General features: G+C 41.7%; 1 protein-coding gene across 2 annotated transcripts in view; it reads left to right on the forward strand.

Moving 5' to 3' along the window:
* zng1a (Zn regulated GTPase metalloprotein activator 1A) overlaps nt 1-24,658 on the forward strand; it is a 104,520-nt gene that overhangs the window by 69,479 nt on the left and 10,383 nt on the right. For both annotated transcript variants that reach the window (XM_085984365.1, XM_085984370.1), the window contains exons 11-14: nt 8,476-8,532; nt 19,486-19,537; nt 20,964-21,032; nt 22,404-22,469. In XM_085984365.1, the coding sequence (XP_085840491.1) occupies nt 8,476-8,532; nt 19,486-19,537; nt 20,964-21,032; nt 22,404-22,469 (244 nt within the window). The remainder of the gene's footprint in view (nt 1-8,475; nt 8,533-19,485; nt 19,538-20,963; nt 21,033-22,403; nt 22,470-24,658) is intronic.

The raw sequence follows: 24,658 nt of genomic DNA on the forward strand, positions 1-24,658 counted from the left end.
GGGGGGGGGAGGGATCGCGGGGTCGGTATGGTCGGGGATCGTGGTGGGGAGGGATCGCATGGTCGGGGATCGTGGGGGGAGAGATCGCGGGGTCGGTATGGTCGGGGATCGTGGGGGGAGAGATCGCATGGTCGGGGATCGTTGGGGGGAGGGATCGCGGCGTCGGTATGGTCGGGGATCGTGGGGGGAGGGATCGGTATGGTCGTGGATCGTTGGGGGGAGGGATCGCGGCGTCGGTATGGTCGGGGATTGTGGGGGGAGGGATCGGTATGGTCGGGGATCGTGGGGGGAGGGATCGCGGGTCGGTATGGTCGGGGATCGTGGGGGGGGAGGGATCGCGGGGTCAGCATGGCCGGGGATCATGGGGGGAGGGATCGCGGGGTCGGTTTGGTCAGGGATCGTTGGGGGAGGGATCGCGGGGTCGGTATGGCCGGGGATCATGGGGGGAGGGATGGTAGGGGATCAGTTGGAGAGGATCGTATGGTCGGAGATCCGGGGGTTGGCATGGTCGGGGATCATGGGGGGTGTTGGGAGGGATCGCGGGATCGGCATTGCCAGGGATCGTTTGCGGGGGGGGGAGCATAGTAGGGGGTCGGAGGGTCGGGAGGGGGGTTGGCCGGGGGGGCTGGATTGGGGGGTGTAGGCTCGAGGGAGGAGAGGATCAGGGCCAGTCACCGGAGGATTGTGGCCAGCCTCAGTTTCATCGGTGGGTTGGGGATGTGGGGGGGCCTCATTAATGGGGATCGGAGGGGTGGGGGGAAAGGCCTGGGAAGGTGATCAGAGGCCTCATGGTGGGGTCTCCAATCGTGGGGGATGGGTTAGGCAGGGACTCTGGATCCAGGAGGTAGGTATAAAGGCACGTACCTCCTGGATGCAGCAGTCCCCGTCTTAGTTTAACTGCCGGGTTTCCCGAATTGTGTGAAACCCATCCACATGCAGCTAAATTCAAAATGGAGGTGACAAAAAGAGGCTGCCAGTTCTTTACAATGTTTAAATGTTTACATTAAGGTACTGCCCCTTGGGAGCAGGTTGGTCCCCCCCCCCCCCCCCCCCCCCCCCCCCCAGCCTCCGTCAAAACCGGAAGTGGGTGGGTTTGATGCGGGATCAGGTCGGGAATCCCATTTTTAATAATTTAACAGCCCCATGCTCCAAAACCACCCGTTATTTATGGGGAAAATTCTGGCCCTGGTCTCGGAGAGTTGAGAGGATCGGTTGAGGGAGACCGAAAATGAGTAGCCCTTTTTAAGATAAAGCCGGTCTGGTCCAGAAGAAACCTACAGGTTCAAAATGTTACATGTGGCATGTCTTGTTATTTTCTACACTGAGGAGGTTTGGTGAATTAAGTTGAAGTAATATGAGATTTACTAGAAATGTTACTGTGTACTTAAATTTGTAAAATAAACCGGTTTGTTGATTTATATTGGATAAATGCAGTGTAATTCCAGGCACGTGTGAACCATGCAGGATTACCCACTTGGAGCTGCAGGAAGGGAGAGGACCCTGGCAGTTTTAGTTCACAAATATGTTGCGAGGACATAGGGAAAGCAAACGGGGTGTCGGGGTGCATAGCTCAGACAGTTAAATACAAAACTACTAATATCATGCCTACCTTGCAAGTATGACTGCATCTGGAATAAAAGATATTCTTGTTACGATCTGAGGAAGAGCAGGGAGTTCTGCTGCCTTGGCTAACATTCATTCCTCATCCAACTTCACCAAAACCGATTAACTGGCCACTCATCTCCCTGCTGTTGTGAGGCCTTGCTGTGCACAAATTGGCTGCCACATTTGCTTCCAAACCAACAGAGACGACACTTCAAAAGCAATTCATCGACTGTGAAACGCTTCGAGATGTCCAGTAAACACGAAAGGCAGAAATATAATTGGAAGTTCCTTCTTTAAAAATCTACGGCTGCACTCTTTATTTTGCTTGTAGAACACTGCTCTTCGCCATCCCAAGACCATGGACATGGAATAATGGGTACAACCAGACTACCTTCAGCTGGTGCTAATGCTTACAAAGGGTGCACTTACGGTTGCTAACCTTCCGGGATTGCCCTGGAGTCTCCAGGAATTAAAGATTAAGCTCCTAGATACTGCTACAAGCAACCCAGGAGAAAAGTTATGGCATAAAAAATTGTATTTTTATTATTTTCTTTTAACACTTCCATTTATTAGTTATAAAAATATTGGAGATGTGAAAAAGCCTGTTTTGTTGGGCATGAGGTCACGTGATGAAACCTCCAAGAATACATCCAAACGGAATTGGCAACCCTCGGTGCACTTGCTACTTGAACAAGTGGATTGCCAGTTTTTCCACTCCTGTTTGTGGCATGGTGCTCCATCTAGCGGCACTGCATAGAAATAGTAAAATTGTTCTCAATAGTTGCAAGAGTCTCTGGGGTTAGGACCCATGACTGTCTTGTTGGGACACAAAACCCTTACCAATCATGTTACTGATTTATTATTTTTTTAGTTGGAGAGGGGAAGAAGAGGTCAGCAAAGCAGTTGAAGCATTTTCACTATACTGCAGTATTTAAGATTCTAAAATGCAGCTGTATCCAGTAATGAAAATCAGTTGTTTCCTTTCTCACTCTTGATGCAAGGGTCTAAATCAACACTTATCCCTAGACTGAGAACAGTACCGTTGGCAATGCACCAATGATGGTTGCAGTAATATCTACTTTCTGGCAGATTTGTATTCACAGACAGTGCGCTGTACTCTGTGCATACAAGCGGTTTCTTGTGAAAGCTTTTTATAAATCGCCAACAAGTGTGTGTGTGTATATACATTTTTGCTTACATGACAACAGCCATTACACTTCAAAAGTAATTCATTATGTGAAGAAGTTTTTTGAGATTTTTCAACGTGATGACACTATAAAAATGTAGGTATATTTTTGCAAGTTACTGACCCATTGTTTTATAGTAATGGGTCTCTACGGTTTATGTCTGCATAACATTCTGTTTATACATTCGTTGCAGGGTAAGAATAAGTTGAAACAAATGGTAATCTGCATGCTTCAAACAAAGCGTTTATATGTGGAGTATTCTTTATGGACTATTTCATTTTCAAAAATATACCTGCACAATATAACAGGAAAAGTGTTTGGTGGAAAAATGTGAACCTTCCAATGAAAAGAACTGAATATTGTAACAGAATTTTTTACTATCTTCTATAAAAAATTTAAAAAAATGTTAATCTTGTTAAAGGTTGACTGATTTAATTTACTTGAAATTCCTCAGGCATTCTGCTCCTTGCTGGAAGTCCCCAGTTCCTTGGAGTGAAGGAACTCCTCACTGAAAAGTCTCCCAGTCAGTTACTGTCATATCAACTTTTATGGATTAATGTCATGTTTATTTTTCTTTGTTCATGTGGCAGAAGTTAAATGTGCTTACTAGATTTAAGAATTTATCTGAAGAAAATCCTTCATTATTAATCTTTTAAACCTACCTCAAATGTGAGGAGCTCATCACAATGTGGAGACTTGATGAAAAGATACTGCTAGTTTTTTTTTTAAACTGACAACCTAATATTCAGATATTGTGATTGAGAAAATATATAAATTGTTTTCACATGCTGCCAAACCAGTTTCTTTTATTCAGCCATTTTCAACCTATTTGAAAATGTTCTTGGTCTGTGCATTCCGATGTGCAAATTCTGCTGATCACTATATCATGGGGTTGCTGCTCACATTTCTTCTGGAGCTGCCTTAATAATTTTTCCATTTTCTCACTGCCTCTCCTGAAGCTGTTAACTCGTGCTGGGCTCCACAGCAGCTGGAAACCCTCCATTAACTTGCCCAAATGCCATTCCTCCTGTGTGAACTTACATGATGCTGATAGTCTACCCTACCTCACGTAAAAGCCCAATCCTGTCCTTGTCTAATATCCACACATTCATACTTTATTTAATTGATTGCATCAATAAATCACAAATCAAAGTGTGGGATTTTGAACTATGAATTCAACATTTTAATTTGGTTTACTCTGATAAGATGATGGGATTGCACAGGGGTGGTGGCTGCTGAGCTGTTTTGGAAAAAAATGCATAAAGAAAGAAAGGAAGCTATTGTATGTTTTGGAAGGTCAGAAAGTGGGGAGAATGAACAGGTAGACAGCTGCGTGAGTTGTGACGGCTGTGCAAGAGCACACATTTGCTTTTTAAAAATGCCCATTTTGTTGTACAAGTGTTATCAGGTAAAGCGAGCCTCATTCTGTTGCTTTTATATTGGGTAAAATGCGATCTTGCTGTTTCACCATTCAAATAGATTTTTGTTGCAGCCAGTTATTGTGAATTTAAACAGTTCAGGCACTGAGGACACTTGGCAAGGTTGAGAAGGAATTATTTTCAGCATTTAGGAATTCCAATTTAAAACCATTCCCTTTTTTTTCTGAATCTGATTATCAGCACTTGTTAGGTTTTGGAATCGTTTTTGGAATTCACTTGTTCAATGTTCTGTGAATGTGATCATCTTTTTGAACTGAGAGTTTTATTGGGTTTGTTGTAACACCATTATCATTCACAAGGTCTTCCCATTCTCAATCTAAATGAACACTAAATATGAGTTTTGTAAGCCCTGTGGAGAGCATATAATCCAGGCCCAGCCAGAACAAAGCTATGGTTTTATTTGTATGCTTATGCACTGTAGTAGTAGGCTTTCATCTCACGAAAGGATTCATAACAAACACTGCAGTCAATATAATATTGTTTTTATCATGGAGAGGACTGTATCTGGCAGGGTACCGTAGCAGCAGTTCTGCTGGTATCTGTCATAGACTCATTTCGTTTGCCTGGCGACCATGAATTTAAAATTAAAAAAAAGTCAACCCATCTTCTGTTACTAGTGAAGCTGGAGCCTTCAGGTATAAAGCAGACATGAAACAATAGCTGTTTTCTTATTATGAACAAGTCTTCAAACCTTATTGCTCTCCTGTTTTCTCCTTTTTCCTCTTTACTTTAAATTCTTGTCCATTTTACGTGACTGCCGGCTCAAAGATCTGATGGCACTGCTAATTGTTGATTAGATAAATCATGTAATGGACTTGCATCGAAATGATAGCCACTTGATACTGTGTTTAGCATTTAAACAAAATGCGATTTGACCAAATTTGTATATGAATCTGACATTTGGATTCCTGCTGACTTGCTAAATCACTCTATTTAAATACCTGGAAGTAGTTTTATGAGGAAGTAATTTTATGAGCAATTCACTGCTGCCTCCTTTACACTTGTGGTCCTTGTGTCATGAAGGACTGAGTAAAGAAATTTGATGTTCACACAAAAAAAATTTAAAAGTAGGGTGGAAAATTTAATGCCTGTGTAAACGCTGTTTGTGAGCATTCAAGTGTGAAGTGTTTTTAAAAAAAAAAAACATTTCTTCAGCTGGTTCCTGAGCAGTAGCTGTGGAAAGCAGAAGGCACACATAATGGTGGCCACTTTTCTTTAGGAATGTTAGATGCAGGAATTAATCCTGTGCACACAATTATTAACTAAAAAGTTTGTTCTTAGTTGACTGAACTCTGGTGGGACAACTACAGTTGCGCACAGTGAGGGAGTGGTAAAATCTACCACAATTTCCACTCGATCATCATCCACTGACCTTTGCTGAATAGTGTGCCAGTGCAGATGTTGAGTGAGAGCAGAATCAAGCTTGGCACCACGTCATGCTTAGACTCGCACATTACATACAACTGCATGAGCAAGGTCCAGGAGAGCACCTAATGCTACTGGAGCTGTATCACATGCTTGAGCTTTAGGAGAGGAGAAAATTAGGGGGAAGATATTAAGCATGGTACTGGAGCCTTAAGTGTATAAGAGGGCTGAAAATTGCTATTTATTGTGAATGCATGACCAGTCTTAACAACAACATCCTCTTTATTGTTGCATCCTACTGTATAGGTCACGGTTAAACTCTCACTTATTTGTATTGCATATTTTAGTATAGACCGTTATTTAAATTGTTTTTTCTGTTGTGCTGAAAAATAATTAGGATGCGCATCAATAGTGACATTGAATTGGAGTATGTGGCACATGGGGATGAATCTTAATTCCCCAAAACAGGTGGGTAGGGGTCATGTCAAAGGTTAATGCAAAAAATCTGAAACAGGAACCCAAAGTGCCTTGAACCCGCCCACTTCCAGTTTTAACAGAGGCAGGACGAGTGGTGGGTGACCAACCTGCTCGCGGGAAGCGGGTTGGTCATTTAAAATGCCTTCGTTTTAGCAGTCATTCTATTTTTAACTCATTTCGGCCAGGTTTCCCTGGCCTTGGGAAACTCAGCAGTTGGAAGGAGGCAAGAAGGGCCGAATCCATGAGCTAAGTGCCTTTATAGCACTGCTTGTGGGCCAGGAAGAGCAGGAGTGTTTCCTCCAGGCCCAACAAGCTACCCAGTAAAACCCCCGCCCTATCCCACCCTTGTGATCTGTCTGCTTCCCCCCCCCCGCCCCTGTGATCTGTCTGCTTCCCCTCTTTTCCTCTTTTTCCCCCCCCCCCCCAACCATCAGATACCCGACCGTCATCTGCTCCACCCCCCCCCCCCGACCACCATTTTGTGACCCTCCCAACGACCACCTTCTGCTCCCTCCTGACCACCATCATTCTGCCATGTTTCCCGACCTCACAACAGCGTCCCTGTACGGAACTTGCCTCCAGGCTAAAATCCAGCCCATAGATTCTGGAAGAATATTTTCTTCCTGATTTGAACTAAATGCCATATATTAACACTTCACCAAACTCACAATCTCACTGGTGTGAAGCAAACATGCTGCAGAAATAGTGTGGGTAAAAAATCTTAAAGTATGAGTTATTTTGGAATAATACACGACATGGTAAAGCCCTGCGGTTAACCTTCCTGTATGGGTTTTCTTTTTGATTCATAGTTAATAAGTAATGCCTTGGGATTTTTTTTAAGCAAAGCTATTAGATTGTCAGCAAACAAGGTCCTGAGAATTTCAGCATGTCGTGGAGTTTTAATATTGACCGTTTAATATATCAGCCTGATTTTCAGCAGTATGGCTATTAAGGTGCTTTAGTAGACATTAAAATAACTACTTGTCTGGCTAATTTGTGTTTTTTTTAATTCAGATCTGGAAATGCAGAGGTTAATCTGCCCATGATTTAATTAACTCAGAAGAAATGTTCTGTAATGTTGTCCATTTTTTGGCGTCTGTGATGCATGCACACTGAACTGCCATTTAGGGCAATAGTGCATTTATTTTTTGAGAAGGGTATTACTGCATTTTCAAGTCACTTTGTTGAGATTTGAATATTTTTCTCCTTAAAGCCAGAAAATTGCAGTCTATATTAATTTGAGATAGATTTGGGCTAAATAGGTGTAAGTACAGCCATTTTGGTGAACTCTTGCATAGATGTGCACTCTAATTTGTGATGTCAACAAGCAGGTGTTGGAAAGTGCACACTTGTATATTTCGGGTGAGGAGATCAGGCTCCATGGTGATGCCCTCCATGGTTTTAAAAAAAAAAACCCCAGCACTCACTGTTTCAGCTCAAGCATAAAAATTGGCCTCTTGATGGCACCTGTGTTTTTGTATCCCCGCACAGAGTCAAAAGGAAGCCTGAACATGTGTGGAAAAACATAAAAATAATTTTTTAAATAAAGGGATATATTTTTTTGAAAATTCAAAGTAATAATACTAACATGTTTTATCAAGTTGAATTGTGAAGGAACATGGTGGTATTTATTGATAGCACTACCAATTGAGTTTCTTTGTATCTATTCCTGAGATAAATATGCATCTCAGACTCACTTCTATGTGTAGCAGTTAATTTTTGAATATAATCTCTCTCTCTCGCGATATATATATATATATAATTTCCTTGGTCCCGCAGCAAAATAAAAGTCGCCATTGCTACATTTCTGTCAAGTGATACAATAGCACTTCGGATAAAAGCGCATGATTTGTTGATTGCATGAGCCCAGATGTATGACGCCTGATGCTGGCTCAAAAATAAATTTGCCAAAAGCTAAATACAGGAAACTTTGTGATATCCGGCACCGACGGGACCGAGCTGTTGCCGATCTATCAAAACTGCCGGACATACAAAGTTAATGTTGAAGCATACGGAGGTTTTCATCTCCGTATCTGACAACAAACACTGTTGCTTAGCAACAGCTTCTAAACAGTTGGCCCGTACCTTGGACGCGTCTCTGTACCTTAGCAACCACTTCAGAGAGACTTTCCAGAGCCCGACTGTTGAAAACAAAGCCACGAGAAGAAAAAAAACCTAACAAAACGGCTCCTGATTTCTGCCGGTAGATCGAGGTTTCCGGACATACAACCTCCGGATAAACCAAAGTTTCCTGTACCTGTATATATTGTAAAATTTGAAGTGTGACTTATTCTTGTAGATTATGTGTCATCCAAACTACTGTTGGTGCTTTTTAACATACTATAGACTGTATATTATCCTGTATTTAGGTCTCAAAGCTTCTTTTGTTTATTGCCTTTCAGGGTTGAACTCGCAGATGTTCTTGATTTGCATGCTTTCGATAGCCAAGACTATGAAAGGTACATTTTGAGTCTACACATATACTGTGGTCTGTATTTGTCATCTTTTCCTTATAGCTAATTTATATAATGAAAAGTTCCTTTTCAAAAAATGAATTCTAGAATAGTGAGATAAATAATGTCGCTTGATGGTTGGAAATTTGTTATCGCACTAAAGAGTTGTATAGATTTTCTGCTCATTGACTGAGTAGTTGCAAAAATGTAGCTGATATTTACTTGTAATTTCTTATGTTCCTGTTGACCACTAGCTAATGCATTTTATGTCCACTCACAAATCTTTACTTCCCAACAGTTAACATGAGAAAGCATGAAACGATAACTGGCCATTTGGTCCATTATAGCTCATTCCTTCTACAGGAAAGTATAATACACCCTGTTGGATGGAAGAGTGCCCCTTTTTAGGCGGGGGAGGAGAACTAACACGGCACCGTATTGAGCAGGTGAAGAGAAACCCTGTGGGGGGTTTTCTCTGCAAAGAGCCTCCCAGATGTGTCGTGGTTGGGACACCTATATTCTCTATCACAGATAGAATCAACATAGAGGCACCTTAAGTTGTCTGTCCTGTATAGACAGACAGCAAGAAGGAGACACTGAGAATGCAGCTAATGATGCACATCAATTATTTTTGCCAGTTTACTTTGAGGACAGTTGTAATTATTTATTATTTACTTAAAGCATTGTACTGTTGTTTAAACCAGAGGTTTTCTGATTCATTTTTTAAAAAATTGACCCAAATTTTGTTCGCAAATGATTTCATCGTGAATTCAAGAAAAAACAAAGTCCAAAAATCATAATTATGCACAAGCATCACAATTAACTTTGGAGATGTTTATGAACAGGACTCGGTTGCTTAAAAAAACACTTCTAAGTAATGACAGTGTGGTAGATTTTCAATAATAACAGAAAACACTGGGAACACTCAGCAGGCCAGGCAGCATCCGTGGAGAGCGAGACAGAGTTAACGGTTCAGGTTCTGATGAAGGGTCCCAGACCTGAAACGTTAACTCTGTTTCTCTCTCCACGGATGCTGCCTGGCCTGCTGAGTATTTCCAGCATTTTCTATCGTTATTTCAGATTTCCAGCATCCGCAGTATTTTACTATTGTGGTAGATTTTCAACTTGCCACCTAGACCTTTTAAACTTGACACTTCCAACACTTTGCTGGTCGGCCTCCCATTTTCTACCTTCCATAAGCTTGAGCTCATCCAAAACTCTGCTGTCTGTATCCTAACTCGCACCAAGTCCCATTTCCCCTGTCACCCCTTGTGCTCGCTGATCTACACTGGCCCCTGGTCCAGCAACACCTCAATTTTAAAATTCTCATCCGTGTTTTCAAATCCCTCCATGGCCTCGCCCCCCCCTCTATCTCTGTAACCTCCTCCATCCCCACAACCCTCCGAGATCTCTGCGCTCCTCGAATTCTGGCCTCTTGCACAGCCTCTATTTTGATTGCTCCACCATTGGTGGCAGGGCTTTCAGCTTCCTAGGCCCTAAACTCTCGAGTCCCGCCCTAAACCTCTCTGCACACCTCTCCTCCTTTAAAACGCTTCTTAAAACCTACCTCTTTGACCAAGCTTTTGGTCATCTGTCCAAATATCTCCTTATGTGGCTCAGTGTCAAATTTTATTTGATAATGCTCCTGTGAAGCACCTTGGGACATTTGACTATGTTAAAGGCGCTATATAAATGCAAGTTGTTGTTGTAGGCATTGTGGATCAGCTGCTCATTATAGATGCCACCCGGTTTTTATTGGCAGCAAATTGAAAATCTACCCCAACATATTTAATGAGTGTTATTTTAGTTCCTTCCGGATGTGGACTTGCAGTAGAAAAAAGGCAGAGTGAAACTGTCTGAAAGCCTGTTTTCTATAAATGGGTAATTAAGAAAGGATTTTAAAAAATTTATTTCATCAGCTTTAGCTCTTGCAAGGAATTGACTTCCCCTACTGAGACCCAATCAGCTCGGCTCCCCTCCACAGCTCGTCTACACATACACCTTCCCTCCCTGTCTCCAAGCCCAGGGTCACCAATTTACCTCCAAGAGTATTTGGAGACTACTGGGACGCTTTATTTGAAGCCACTCCCACTTGTGTCTGACTATACTTCTTTGTTGCAAATGGTGTAATCTGTCCGACAATTTTGCCTGCATGGTATCACTCAGCAGGCCAGAGCGATACTGCTAACTGTCACAAAGTGCATTTTTTCTGGAGTATGTTTTCCTTTTTTTAAGTGGTCCCAGCAGTGTAGTTGGGGAATATTGCTATATGTTGAATTTTACTTGTAGACATCAAAACCAAAATATCTGTGAATAGGAAGCGGGTTGTGGGGATTGCACCCGATTTCAAGGTTCCATTAAAAGTGTTCATTCTAAACACTTACCAAGTTCATTCTAATTGCTTTATCTTGTGTTGATACTGCCTACTTTTTCATGTGCATTAATACCTGTACCTTGATACAAAAGGACTGTATCATTCCATAGTAACATAAGGAATCATCAGTTCTTCAGATGGATTACTTACGGATGGATCGTTCTATTTGAGGCAGTTATATATGCGGCTCCTGATTTCACGTTAAGAGAACTGTGTGTGTGCATTTAGCTGGCGGTAATCACTTCCCCAAAAGCTTAGGAATGTTTGTACAGGCCACTGATCACAAAACCACATTGTTTGGTTTGTAGAGGGCTGGCGAGAATGCTTCAACTGCTTAACCTACCAATGCCCAGACTGCCTTGGCCTTGATGACAATCCTACTTTTTAAAAATTCATTCCTGGGATGTGGGCGTCGCTGACAAGACCAGCATTTATTTCCCATCCCTATTTACCCTTAAGAAGGTGGTGGTGAGCCACCTTCTTGAACCGCTGCAGTCCGTGTGGTCAAGGTACTCCCATAGTGCTGTTAGGGAGGGAGTTCCAGGATTTTGACCCAGTGACCTGGAGAGGAACTTGGAGGTAGTGGTGTTCTCATGCGCCTGCTGCCATTGTCCTTCTAGGTGGTAGAGGCTGCGGGTTTGGGAGATGCTGCCAAAGAAGCCTTGGTGAGTTGCTGCAGTGCATCATGTAGATGGTACAAGCTGCAGCCACTGTGTGCCAGTGGTGGAGGGAGTGAATGTTTAAGGTGGCGGATGGATGCCAATCAAGCGGGCTGCTTTGTCTTGGATGGTGTTGAGCTTCTTGAATGTTGTTGGAGCTGCACTCCTCCAGGCAAGTGGAGAGTATTTCATCACACTCCTGACTTGTGCCTTGCAGATGGTGGAAAGGCTTTGGGGAGTCAGGAGGTGATGAAGGGATAATTACTAGTCCTAGCCCTTTTCGGGCTACCCCAGATCAGGCGTATTCCCCAGATGTTCACCTTCAACTAAAGTTAGAGACATCCAAATTCTATAAGACGCGTAATTGGGTCTAAAGGTCCAGGCTATCTCTCTCTAAAGGAAAGGAACGACTTGAAGATGTTACCGTCTTCCAGATAGCACTTTTAATAAGTTTAACTAGACTGTAACCTTCCAGATATTATGAGGGTCCGGAAACCCCGCCCCCCCAGAATTCTGCAACGCCTCACAAAAGAGTCTACAGAGATTGAGTTCACAAGTTTGATACAGAAATACTATTTGAGACAATTCTAAAAATATATAAATTTATTAAAGAACCAACATGCAGTTAACAGCTGGTGAGTCAATCGCAACTTTAACAGTTCAAAATACAAATAGCTTACAATTCTTCTCAGAGGTCCTTATTCTCAAATATTAACTTTGTTACATTTTTACATTTCTAAGTCTTATTTCTAATCCAGAATATCCACCAAAATCAAATAAGAGTACCTTTTGATCCCCAAGACTCAGAGTTTAAAAACTTAGAGCCTGCCTCTGAAGTTGAGAATCGCTTGCCCGTTCCAGCGACTTCTGACTTCCTATCTGAAAGTTCCATATTTTATACCCTTTTTTCAGTGGTAAATCCTTTGACGTTTTCTACTGATGTAAGCTAATTATCTCTAGTTATCTTCTGTTGAATTCTTTTCTATTCTTGCTGTCGATTCAGCTGTTAACTTTCAGAATCCTGTCTGCTGTATAGGTGTTCAAAAACTTATAATATAAAATGGTTATAACAGATTTATCTCTTTGATGCCATTCTTACGAAGGTCTTCAATTCAATTCTTAATATTACCTTAACTGGTTATAAGCAGACTTTATGTCTCCTAACTCTCTTCCATTTTCAATACAAAAACCGTGTGATTGCTTGGTGTCATCTATTGATATCATATTTACAAAGTCTTCTGTTTGTACCTTTTACAATATGTAAATCAAAAACACTTCAACCGAGTACTTGATTGTTTTCCTATTCACTTCAATTGGTTGTAAGCAGACTTCTGTCTCCTTGTTCTAAGTTAAACATAAAACTATTTTACGGCCGGTATTTCTTTTACTTGATGTCATTTTTTCAAAGGCACATGTTTTTTTAATGTTCTGTGTTTCTGTTCTGAGTGTTAGTTTATGACACTTAACTTGGGCATTGCTATTGTGTTTCTTCCAATGTTCAGACATCGAGGAACCTCCAACCTGCTGTTTCAACAGGGCTATTGTCTTAGTATTAACAACCGATTCCCAATTCAAAAGCTTGTATGGTGTTTACAACTTTTGTGTTAACAAACCATCTTATCTCAGAAGCCTGTAGTCACAGCTTGTTTCGTTGAGGCTTTTTAGATTTTTAAACCCAGTTTATCATGTTTTAATAAAGTCAGAATTCTGTTCATAGGATGGTGTATTTTTCTGAAATATGGCTATTCCTTTACAGTTAGACACTCGCCGCAGAGTACCCAGTCTCTGACCTGCTCTTGTAGCCACAGTATTTATGTGGCTGGTCCAGTTAAGTTTCTGATCAATGGTGACACCCCCCCCCCCCCCCCCCCCACACCGGATATTGATGGTGGGGGATTCGGCGATGGTAATGCCATTGAATGTCAAGGGGAGGCGGTTAGACTCTCTCTTGTTGGAGATAGTCATTGCCTGGCACTTGTGTGGTGCGAATGTTACTTGCCACTTATCAGCCCAAGCCTGAATTTTGTCCAGGTTTTGCTGCATGTGGGAGCCCAGCCCCGTGTTATGCTCCTCTTGCTCTGTGTGGGAATTCAGGGACGCTGCCAGTGTCCCTGACGACCACGTGTGCCAGAAATGCATCCAGCTGCAGCTGCTAACGAGCCGTATTGAGGCGCTGGAGCTGCGGATGGATGGGTTGTGGACCCAACTAAAATGGCAGGGGGTTGGGAACCTGAGCAGGGAGACAGAGGAAAGGAAAACAGGGATAAAAGCAAAAGATAGGAAGGAGAAAAACAAAAGTGGCAGTCAGAGAAATCAACGGTTTAAATCAAACGTGGCCACAGTAAATAATAATTCTAATAGGTCTAAGAGCGTTGAAAAAACAAGCCTGAAGGCTTTGTGTCTTAATGCGAGGAGCATTTGTAATAAGGTGGATGAATTGGCTGCGCAAATAGAGGTAAACGAATATGATTTGGTTGGGATTACGGAAACGTGGCTCAAGGATGGCCAAGACTGGGAACGCAACATCCAGGGGTATTCGATATTCAGGAAAGATAGGCAAAAAGGAAAGGGAGGTGGGGTAGCATTACTGGTTAAAGAAGGATATTAGCTCTGATGATGTGGAATCTGTATGGGTAGAATTGAGAAATACTAAGGGGAAAAAAACATTAGTGGAAGTGGTGTATATAGACCTCCAAACAGTAAGGCGGAGGTTGGGGATGGCATTAAAAGGGAAATTAAAGAAGCATGCAATAAGGGCACAGCAGTCATCATGGGTGACTTTAATCTACATATAGATTGGGCCTACCAAATTAGTAACAATACTGTGGAGGAGGAATTCCTGGAGTGTTTACGGGATGGTTTCCTGGACCAATATGTCGAGGAACCAACCAGAGATCAGGCCATCTTAAACTGGGTATTATGTAACACGAGAGGATTAATTAGCAATCTTGTTGTACGAGGCCCCTTGGGTCAGAGCGATCATAATATGATCGAATTCTTCATTAAGATGGAGAATGAAGTAGTTGACTCAGAGACAAGGGTCCTCAATTTAAATAAAGGAAACTACGATGGTCTGAGGAGCGAGTTGGGTAGGATTGATTGGGGAATGGCACGCAAAGGGTTGACGGTGGATAGGCAATGGCAAACATTCAAAGACCGAATGGATGAGCTACAGAATTTGTTCATCCCAGTTTGGCATAAAAATAAAACAAAAAAGGTGACTCAACCGTGGCTAACAAGGGAAATTAGGGATAGCATAAGATCCAAGGAGAGGACATATAAATTGGCTAGAAAAAGCAATAATCCTGAGGATTGGGAGCAGTTTAGGAGTCAACAAAGGAGGACAAACGGAATAATTAAGAAAGGGAAAATAGAATATGAGAGTAAGCTTGCAGGGAACATAAAAACTGACTGTAAAAGCTTTTATAGATATGTGAAGAGAAAAAGATTGGTGAAGTCAAGCGTAGGTCCCTTACAGTCAGAATCAGGGGAATTTATAATGGGAAACAAGGAAATGGCAGACCAACTAAATACATACTTTGGTTCTGTCTTCACAAAGGAGGACACAAATAACCTCCCAGAGATGCCGGGGAACATAGGGTCTGATGAAAGGGAGGAACTGAAAGAAATCAGTATTTGTAGGGAAATGGTGTTAGGAAAATTGATGGGACAAAAGGCCGATAAATCCCCAGGGCCTGATGGTCTACATCCCAGGGTACTTAAGGAAGTGGCCCTAGAGATAGTAGATGCATTGCTGGTCATCTTCCAGAACTCGATTGAATCTGGAACGGTACCCATGGATTGGAGGGTAGCTAATGTTACCCCACTATTCAAAAAAGGTGGTAGAGAAAGAGTGGGGAATTATAGACCAGTAAGCCTGACATCGGTAGTGGGGAAAATGCTAGAGTCTATTATAAAAGATGTAATAGCAGAGCACTTGGAAAGCAGTGACAGGATTGGACAAAGTCAACATGAATTTACAAAAGGTAAATCATGCTTGACTAATCTACTGGAATTTTTTGAGGATGTAACTGGTAAAATAGATAAGGGAGAACCAGTGGATGTGGTGTATTTGGACTTTCAGAAGGCTTTCGATAAGGTCCCGCATAAGAGATTAGCGTGCAAAATTAAGGCACATGGGATTGGGGGCAAGGTATTGACTTGGATAAAGAACTGGTTGGCGGACAGAAAGCAAAGAGTTGGAATGAACGGGTCGTTTTCCGAGTGGCAGGCAGTGACTAGTGGGGTACCGCAAGGATCGGTCCTAGGACCCCAGCTGTTCACTATATATATTAATGATCTGGACGAGGGAATTGGATGTAATATCTCCAAATTTGCAGACGACACAAAGCTGGGTGGGAGGGTAAGCTGTGAGGAGGATGTCGTGAAACTCAGTACGATTTGGACAGGTTGGGTGATTGGGCAGAAACATGGCAAATGCACTATAATGTGGATAAATGTGAGGTTATCCACTTTGGTGGCAAAAACAGGAAGGCAGATTATTATTTGAATGGCAATAGATTGGGAGAAGGGGAAGTGCAAAGAGACCTGGGTGTCCTTGTGCACCAGTCGCTGAAGATAAGCATGCAGGTGCAGCAGGCGGTTAAGAAGGCAAATGGTATGTTGGCCTTCGTAGCAAGAGGGTTCGAGTACAGGAACAAGGATGTCTTGCTGCAGTTGTACAGGGCCTTGGTGAGACCACACCTTGAGTATTGTGTGCAGTTTTGGTCACCTTACCTGAGGAAGGACGTTCTTGCCATGGAGGGAGTACAGCGAAGATTCACCAGGCTGATACCTGGGATGGCAGGAATGACGTATGAGGAGAGATTGTGTCGATTGGGCTTATACTTACTGGAGTTTAGAAGATTGAGAGGGGATCTCATCGAAACCTATAAAATTCTGTCAAGTCTGGACAGACTAGATGCAGGAAGGATGTTTCTGATGGCCGGCAAGTCCAGAACCAGGGGTTATAGTCTAAGGATAAGGGGTAAGCCATTTTGGAGTGAGATGAGGAGGAATTTCTTCACCCAGAGAGTGGTGAACCTGTGGAATTGTCTACCACAGAAGGCGGTGGAGGCCAGTTCATTAAATATATTCAAGAAAGAGTTGTGTGGTGTATGTGCCTTTAAGAGCCCCTGTGTACTGTAATGCCGGTAGTGGCCACTCGGGCTATATAAGCCTGTATAGTGTCTTGTATCTTTTAGTTCACCTCCAGACTTTGTTCAGTAAACACCTGTTAAACCAACTCCTGCATTCTGTGTCTCCATTAACACACGGATACAACAAGTTGGATATATTTCTTGAGGCTAAAGGGATCAAGGGATATGGGGAGAAGGCAGGGACAGGGTACTGAATTTGGATGATCAGCCATGATCTCATTGAATGGCGGAGCAGGCTCGAAGGGCCGAATGGCCTACTCCTGCTCCTATCTTCTATGTTTCTATCGACTGCTTCATTATCGAAGGAGTTGTGAATGGTGCGGAACACTGTGCAATCATCAGCAAACATCCCCATTTCTGACCTTATGGGAGGAGGGAAGGTCATTGATGAAGCAGCTGAAGATGTTTGGGCCTAGGACACTGCTCTGAGGAACTCCTGCAGCAATGTCCTGGGGCTGAGATGATTGGCCTCCAACAACCACAACCACCTTCCTTTGTGCTAGGTATGATTCCAGCCAGTGGAGAGTTTTCCCCCTCATGCCCATTGGCTTCAGTTTTACTAGGGATCCTTGATGCCACACTTGGTCAAATGTTGCCTTGATGTCAAGGGCATTCACTCTTACCTCTGGAATTTAGCACTTTTGTCCATGTTTGGACCAGGGCTGTAATGAGGTCTGGAGCCGAGTGGTACTGGCGGAACCCAAACTAAGCATCGGTGAGCAGGTTATTGGTGAGTAAGTGCTGGTTGATAGCACTGTCGATGACACCTTCCATCACTTTGCTGATGATTGAGAGTAGACTGATGGGGCGGTAACTGGCTGGATTGGATTTGTCCTGCTTTTTCTGGACAGGGCATACCTGGGCAATTTTCCACATTGTTGGGTAGATGCCAGTGTTGTAGCTGTACTGGATCAGCTTGGCTAGACGTGTGGCTAGATATGGTGGGGGCAGGAACGAACTCTTTTGGTAGTTTGCATCACTCCTGATGTCAGCAACATCACCTCAGTTTATAAGAACATAAGAAATAGGAGCAGGAATAGGCCACTTGACCCCTCGAGCCTGCTCTGCCATTCAATAAGATCATGGCTGGTCTTGGGCTTAAATCCACTTCCCAGCCCGCTCCCCATAACCCTTCACTCCCTTATCTTGCAAAATTCTGTCCATCTCCACCTTAAATGTATTGAATGACCCAGCCTCCACAGCTCTCTGGGGCAGAGAATTCCACAGATTTACGACACTCAGAAGAAATTCCTCCTCATCTCAGTTCTAAAAGGGCGACCCTTTATTCTGAAACTATGCCCCTGAGTTCTAGATTTCCCCACGAGGGGAAACATCCTCTCTGCATCTACCTTGTTGAGCCCCCTCAGTATCATATATGTTTCAATAAGATCACCTCTCATTCTTCTAAATTCCAATAAGTATAGGCCCAACCTGCTCAACCTTTCTTCATAAGTCAACCCCCTTATCTCTGGAATTAACCTAGTGAATCGTCTCTGAACTGCCTCCAATGCAAGTGTATCCTTCCTTAAATAAGGAGACCAAAACTACGCAGTACTCGAGGTGTGGTCTCACCAATACCCTGCAAGTCATCCTCGGTTCCGAGGGACTGCCTAAGAAGAAGTACAGTTGTAGCAGGACTTCCCTGCTTTTATACTCCAACCCCCTTGCAATAAAGGCCAACGTTCTATTTGCCTTTTTGATTACTTGCTGTACCTGCATGCTAACTTTTTATGTTTCATGCGCAAGGACCCCCAGGTCCCTCTGAACTGTAGCATTTTGTAATCTCTCTCCATTTAAATAATAATTTGCTTTTTTATTTTTCCTGCCAAAGTGGATAACACGCACTTTCCCACATTATACTCCATCTGCCAAATGTTTGCCCACTCACTTAGCCTGTCTATATCCCTTTGCAGGTTCTTCGAGTCCTCTGCACAACCTGCTTTCCCACCCATCTTTGTATCATCTGCAAACTTGGCTACATTGCACTCGGTCCCTTCATCCAAGTCATTAATGTAGATTGTAAATAGTTGAGGCCCCAGCACCAATCCTGTTGGCACCCTACTAGTTACCGTTTGCCAACCAGAAAATTGCCTTCAATAGGCCTCATCTACAAATAGATTTAAGGTAACATTCAAGTAACTAAGTATTTTAATGAATTTCACTATAAACATTTCCATTGTGACCAAATGACTCAGATTTGATGTAATTTAATAAAGATGTCAAAATTATATCTCTAATAAAAAAAATCTTAAACATTTATTTAACACAACCTAACAATAAATGTATTCATTTTGATCATTATTCAGCCACCATCAGTGAGTTTGGTGCTTCTTTCAACTGATGTCACATCTGCAACTGAATGTCTGTCTTTAAAAGCTTATTTTAGAAGAGCAATCCAGGCCATGTGTTTTACTGTGCTTCACTGTTCTTTTAATCAGTACGAGACATAATCATCTTTTTATGTCTTATATAGTATGGCAAACAGATGTTGGATTCTGTGGAATTTGCATGTGAATCCAATGTCCATTTTCTTGGCTTTGGAATAATGTCCTATTTATACTAGGCCATTTTATGAAGCAATCACATAGGAGAAAGAATGCTCACCTCCTACCTTGTCGGAATGGGAGGACAGGAGTAGACAATAATGTACCCTTGTCTGCTTGTTACTTTTTCTCTTTTTTATGTATCTGTGCATTTACTGTAGCCACAGTTGAATGCATCCTTGAAAGAAAGAATTAAATAAATTTATACGAGCTATTTTGTTTAGTTTGCAGGAAAAGTTATGCCTTGTGCAGACAGCCAAACCTCACCTTGATAAGGTAACTCGATTTTGTGAAGTGCACATTGTGCATTTGACTTTTTGCAACCAAATACGGTTACTTTATTGATTTAAGTGTTTTGTTTAACATTTAAAAATCCGTAATTACAATGTTGGGAATGTAGCTGCAAGAATTTGAACGAGGTAGTCTTACCTGCAGCAATTGTAGATTTTTATATAAGCTGTAGTTGGAAAATATTAATAGAAACAAAACATTTTATAAACCTTTTCAAGATGGTCTTAATTTTTCAGACTTTGTATATTGTGAATCAATCCATTGTGTGTATATCAGCATAAAACTACAGTAAATCTTGATCTGTCTTTGCACAACTGGGTAATCATGCTCATTTTTCTTATTGTACGTAAATTAATTGTTCATCGCATCATATGTGGCGACATCATTACGTACAGATTGCTATTTTCAGTGTGGTTTAAAAAGAGCACATTTGTAAGTCTCAGGTTTTAAGAATAGATAGCCTCAAATCATTACGTAAGTTTTTGCGGAGACTGTCAACTTTGAAATGCTGCTGTTACAATTACTGTGCCAGTTTCATACTGGCTGCAACTGTTGCTTTTGCAAAAGTAGATGTTCAGCAGGTGCCCGTTTATATCAGCCTCTTGTACAACTGGGAGCAGTGATCTTGTAACACTGCCCATGCATGCTTCAGTGCACACATGGCATACAGTATAGAGCTCTTGATTGTTGTGATGTGTGAAATGCGTGTTCTCAGGATTGTGGGATAAAGTAGGATTGCATCTGACATCTATATGGGTCCAAGAAATTATATTTTATTGCAATTTTGCTGATCCGTTCAGAGGTTCTTGGCTACATTTATAGAGTGCAGTTGGGAGGATCTGCAGACACAATACAGTGATACTGAACCGAATTATGTCTGCAGTGACATTTCAGAGTTGACTTGATAAAAATGAGTTACGAATTTTCAGACATGCCGCTTAAGTATTAAATTTTTCCCGAAGATTATGGTTGCTCTAGTAATGTAGAGGTGTTAGCTACAGTTACGTTGCTGCGTATACAAAGAAAAATCATAGCAAGGCCACTGCTTGAAAGTGGCTTTATTTATTTAATTGCATTTCGGGTCAGGGTGGTACCATGGGCACTATACTGTACTTTGGAGCTTGCTTAATGAAAATATTGTTGTGGCATTGTCTCCAGATGTGCACAAGATTAATATAACTGGTGGGAGATTCTATTAAATCGTATTTTTTATATATATCGTACACAACTGATCTAAATCAGTATGGAGATGAAACTACTTCCCAAGGAGGTTTTCATTTAGCGCAACAATGATTTGCTGAAAAGTATTGCAAATCGTAGATCAGATTTCATTACTGACTAATACACCACATGTTAACCATTGTGTGAAGCTCTTACAAGTTTGATGCAAGTTTCTTTTTATTTATTACAGAGTATCATTACAGTTACATTTGAAATTCCTGGCACCATTCTTGAAGAAGACTTAAACATATACCTTCAGGTATGTTTTTTAAATACTTTTTAAACTTAGCACAATCTTTCTTGCATAAAACACTTGTGGCTAACTGTAAACCACTTACATTATCAACACATGGCTTTTTTATGTTTAGCTTTTTATTCCGTTCGTGTGTTTTACTCACTGGGCTATGGCGTGCCGAGCAGTCAGCATTGTGATCACTTTTTAGAAGTGAGTTTTAAAGTCAAAAGAGTAACAGATTAAAAAGCCAGTTAAAGCAAAGTGAGTGAATTTCATTCTAGATGGGTGAGTGTTGTCAAGTTTGGCTATGATGGTGCCTCTGACATTGTTTTTGTGGTCTTTTAGATGGGTTGCATTGTGTGGGTGATTTAGGTGTGAATCTATACTGCATCAGTCCATGGCTTAACATGTTGGTACAGTAACACATTGCACCATGTTAAGTTATTCACAGTGTCCTTCCTTAGCTTTGATTAAAATGAAAATAAACATGGTCCTTGCATCTCAACATATTGCAGTGAGTGTGAGCTTCAATGTGAGGTAACATCTAGTAGTGTTACAAATAGCATGAGTTGTGAAAAATACCCCAAATTCCTCAGTAGCTCTGGCCATCATTCTACATTGCAGTGATGAGGCATATATGCTAGTCAGATTGGAGGTGTGTGTGTGTGGATTGACTCCTTTATTATAAAGTCGTTAATTTACTTTGTATTTCTTTGGTATCTTGAGATGATTTTAAGTCTATTTTGTCAAGTTGGGTTTGTGGTAATTAACCTTTGACTAGGCCATCACTAATACCTCTACAAAACCAGTAATTTAAAATTTGCAAGAGTGACCCAGAGATGGGATTTCTGATTTTCTTTGTGAGAGATCATACGGCTTCTCTTCTATGACCCTTGATAGTGCCAGCTAATTTAATTGGTCACATTCTCACCTGAATTAGAAGGTTGTGGATTCAAACCTCCTTTCAGCACGTAATTGAAGCTGAAGCCTCTATTCTTTCCATTCTCAGAGGTGCTAACCTTCAGATTAGATGTTAAACCGAGGCCCTGTGTACCTGCTCCGATGGTTTGGGTTGACATTAGAGATCCCATGGCACTATTTAAAGAAGATCAAGGAGTTTCTAATGTCTTGGCCAACGTCAACTCAAATTTCTTTCCACGGATGTTGCCTGACCTGCTGAGTTTTTTCCAGCATTTTCTGTTGTTATTAAGAATATATTGGCTGCTTATGTTCTTATTCCTCCCTTTGCTGTTTGTGGGATCTTGATGTGTGGAAAATGGTTGCTATGTTTACCTACATAACAGCAGTGACTACACCTCACAAATAATACATTTTATTTGCAGCACATTGGAATGTGATATGATGTGATATGAATGCAAGCTTGTCTTCTTTTAGAATCTGTTGTGGGAAAAAGATTTAAAGAATAACTCAGGCAATCCAATGGATATAATACGATTAAAGGTAATTATTAATTTACTGTTTGGTTATAGTGCCTAATGTGAGGAATGACCATGCTCAGGAATGATACATTTTGGAATAGTTTTGTCATATTACTTTCAATCATGGTATTAATAAAGGAATTTGAACACCAGCACCTCTCTCAATCAAACGGCATTCACTTTTTAGAAAAAAATTAACACAGAAACCTAAATGAAGTGAAAATGACAGAACAAAAGGAAGTTAATCATCGTTTTTAAACTTTTTTACTTTTTATTGAAAATTAGTTCCGATGGGACTTTCTGATTAGCTTTGTGAGTAATTGCACCACCAGGTACGGTACGGAGCCACATGACCCAGGAAGGTTCAGATTTGATCCCTGGTCTGTGCTTAATTAGCTGATCTCTGCTGGGGTGCTACAGTTAGCATTCAGCCGCCTGGGCTCGAATGCAGAAAAATGAGTAAGGATTCTTGGTCTCCTGCTCTTACTATCAAGTGACTCCTGTTGGAAAGCATGTGCTATGAAATGGTACAGGCTCAGATTTGGTTGTGATCTCCCCTTGGTTGAGCACGCTACTTGCACTAACTCTCTAAACTTACACGTAAAGAATGCTCTCATGGGTGAGGTACTAGAGGATCCTGATGGTAAGTACTGTAGGGTCAAGTACTGTTCAGATCCTCTACCTCTGGTCCTGCACCAACAGTTCACCTTAATCTGCATTTAAAGAAATGCAGGTGAATTGTGTTGATCATGTCATGCTAATTTTGTTTTTCATAGCTGATTATATTGCATAGAATTTCAAAACTTTCAGCAATTTCCAGACCAACATTTTAGCGACCTTCTATTTTCTTACAGGCAAGTGGGCTTCACAAAATGACTTGCATTTTCTAATGATTACCAGTGTGAGTTCAGTTAAGGATGCTGGAAATACTGCAGATTTCTAGCATCCACAGTATTTTGCTTCAGTTAAGGATGGTTTGTCTATTGCAGTGTTTGGAAGCAACTGAAATGCTATCTTCCATGTAAATAGTGCATTCCAGAAAATTGGTTCTTATTGACCGACAATCATATTTAACTCTGCTTCCAAAAATCAGTACTTGCAGGAAATTTCCCTCCTTACAAAGTCCATCTTGTAGAATGTGTGTATTATAGTTATTAAATCTCATTTTTACAGATCATGGAGAAACCAGTAAGTTTTGCTTATGGGTTCAGCTGTTTGAAGCTGAGATCTTCTGAGCCGTGGAGGTTCCATGAGCACTGGGGAGGATTATAACAGAGTTTGTTACAATGAGGTTTAAATGTGTTTACTAGTTTGTGTAGTCTAGGGACTGCCAGGTGTCTCTGGATTACCAACATTTTTATTTGGTGCTTTTTAAAAAAAAAAAAAAAAAAAAAAAAAAAAATCCCTTTTATAAGAACATGAAATATTGGGGCCATAAATGATCAGATCCACGCCACCACTGAGTCAACAGAGTGGTAATTCCACTATTCCTCTTACTATGACTTCCATTCTTGACCCCAGCAGAGGATCCAGGGTCAGGGGTCAACTAAGCAAACATAGGTATAAACACAACTCGAGCATCTGCTTGGGGGTTGGGCGCAAGATGCGGTGTTACAAGAAGGCTGATTTTCCTGATTCTGTTGGTAGTCCTCCAGTATGTTCGGTCCAGTATGTATGCGTGTACCCCAGTTACCTCCGCCATCCCCACTTGCAGATCTCCATGTACCAGTTTATTTCTAGCATCCAGATGCTGGGTACTGAGGAAGTGGGAGCCATAACAATGCTGGTGGATGAACCCCATCTTGCCAAACCCGCCTCCATTTGACATCATGGCTTTCTGTGGGACAGGCAGAACTCCCGCCTACCCCGGTGGGAATTTCCTTTGGATTCTTTTCTTGAGAGACCCAATGTCTCCAGGTCATGCCTGATTTTCTGTCCCCGCCAAGCCCCTTTGTCCCCTTTTATCCCAGCATTCTGCTCCAGGTCCCCAGAAAATTTGGGACCAATATATTTTCATTAGATTTTTGGAAGCAGAGTTAAATATGATTGCAAAACATCCAATTCTGATGCTGAAAACAACTGATAATTTCCAGATGGATCCAGGTTTTATACTTCTGTCCATTTGGATTATTTGTAGATTTGGTAATAAACCCTTTTTTTGTCTGACACAATAGAAAGTGTTGTGGTTTTTTGACTTTCAGCCTCAGACAA

This window comes from Somniosus microcephalus, chromosome 1, assembly GCF_052327205.1.
Source record: "Somniosus microcephalus isolate GS21.2 chromosome 1, FLI_Smic_1.0, whole genome shotgun sequence".
Taxonomy (NCBI): Eukaryota; Metazoa; Chordata; class Chondrichthyes; order Squaliformes; family Somniosidae; genus Somniosus; species Somniosus microcephalus.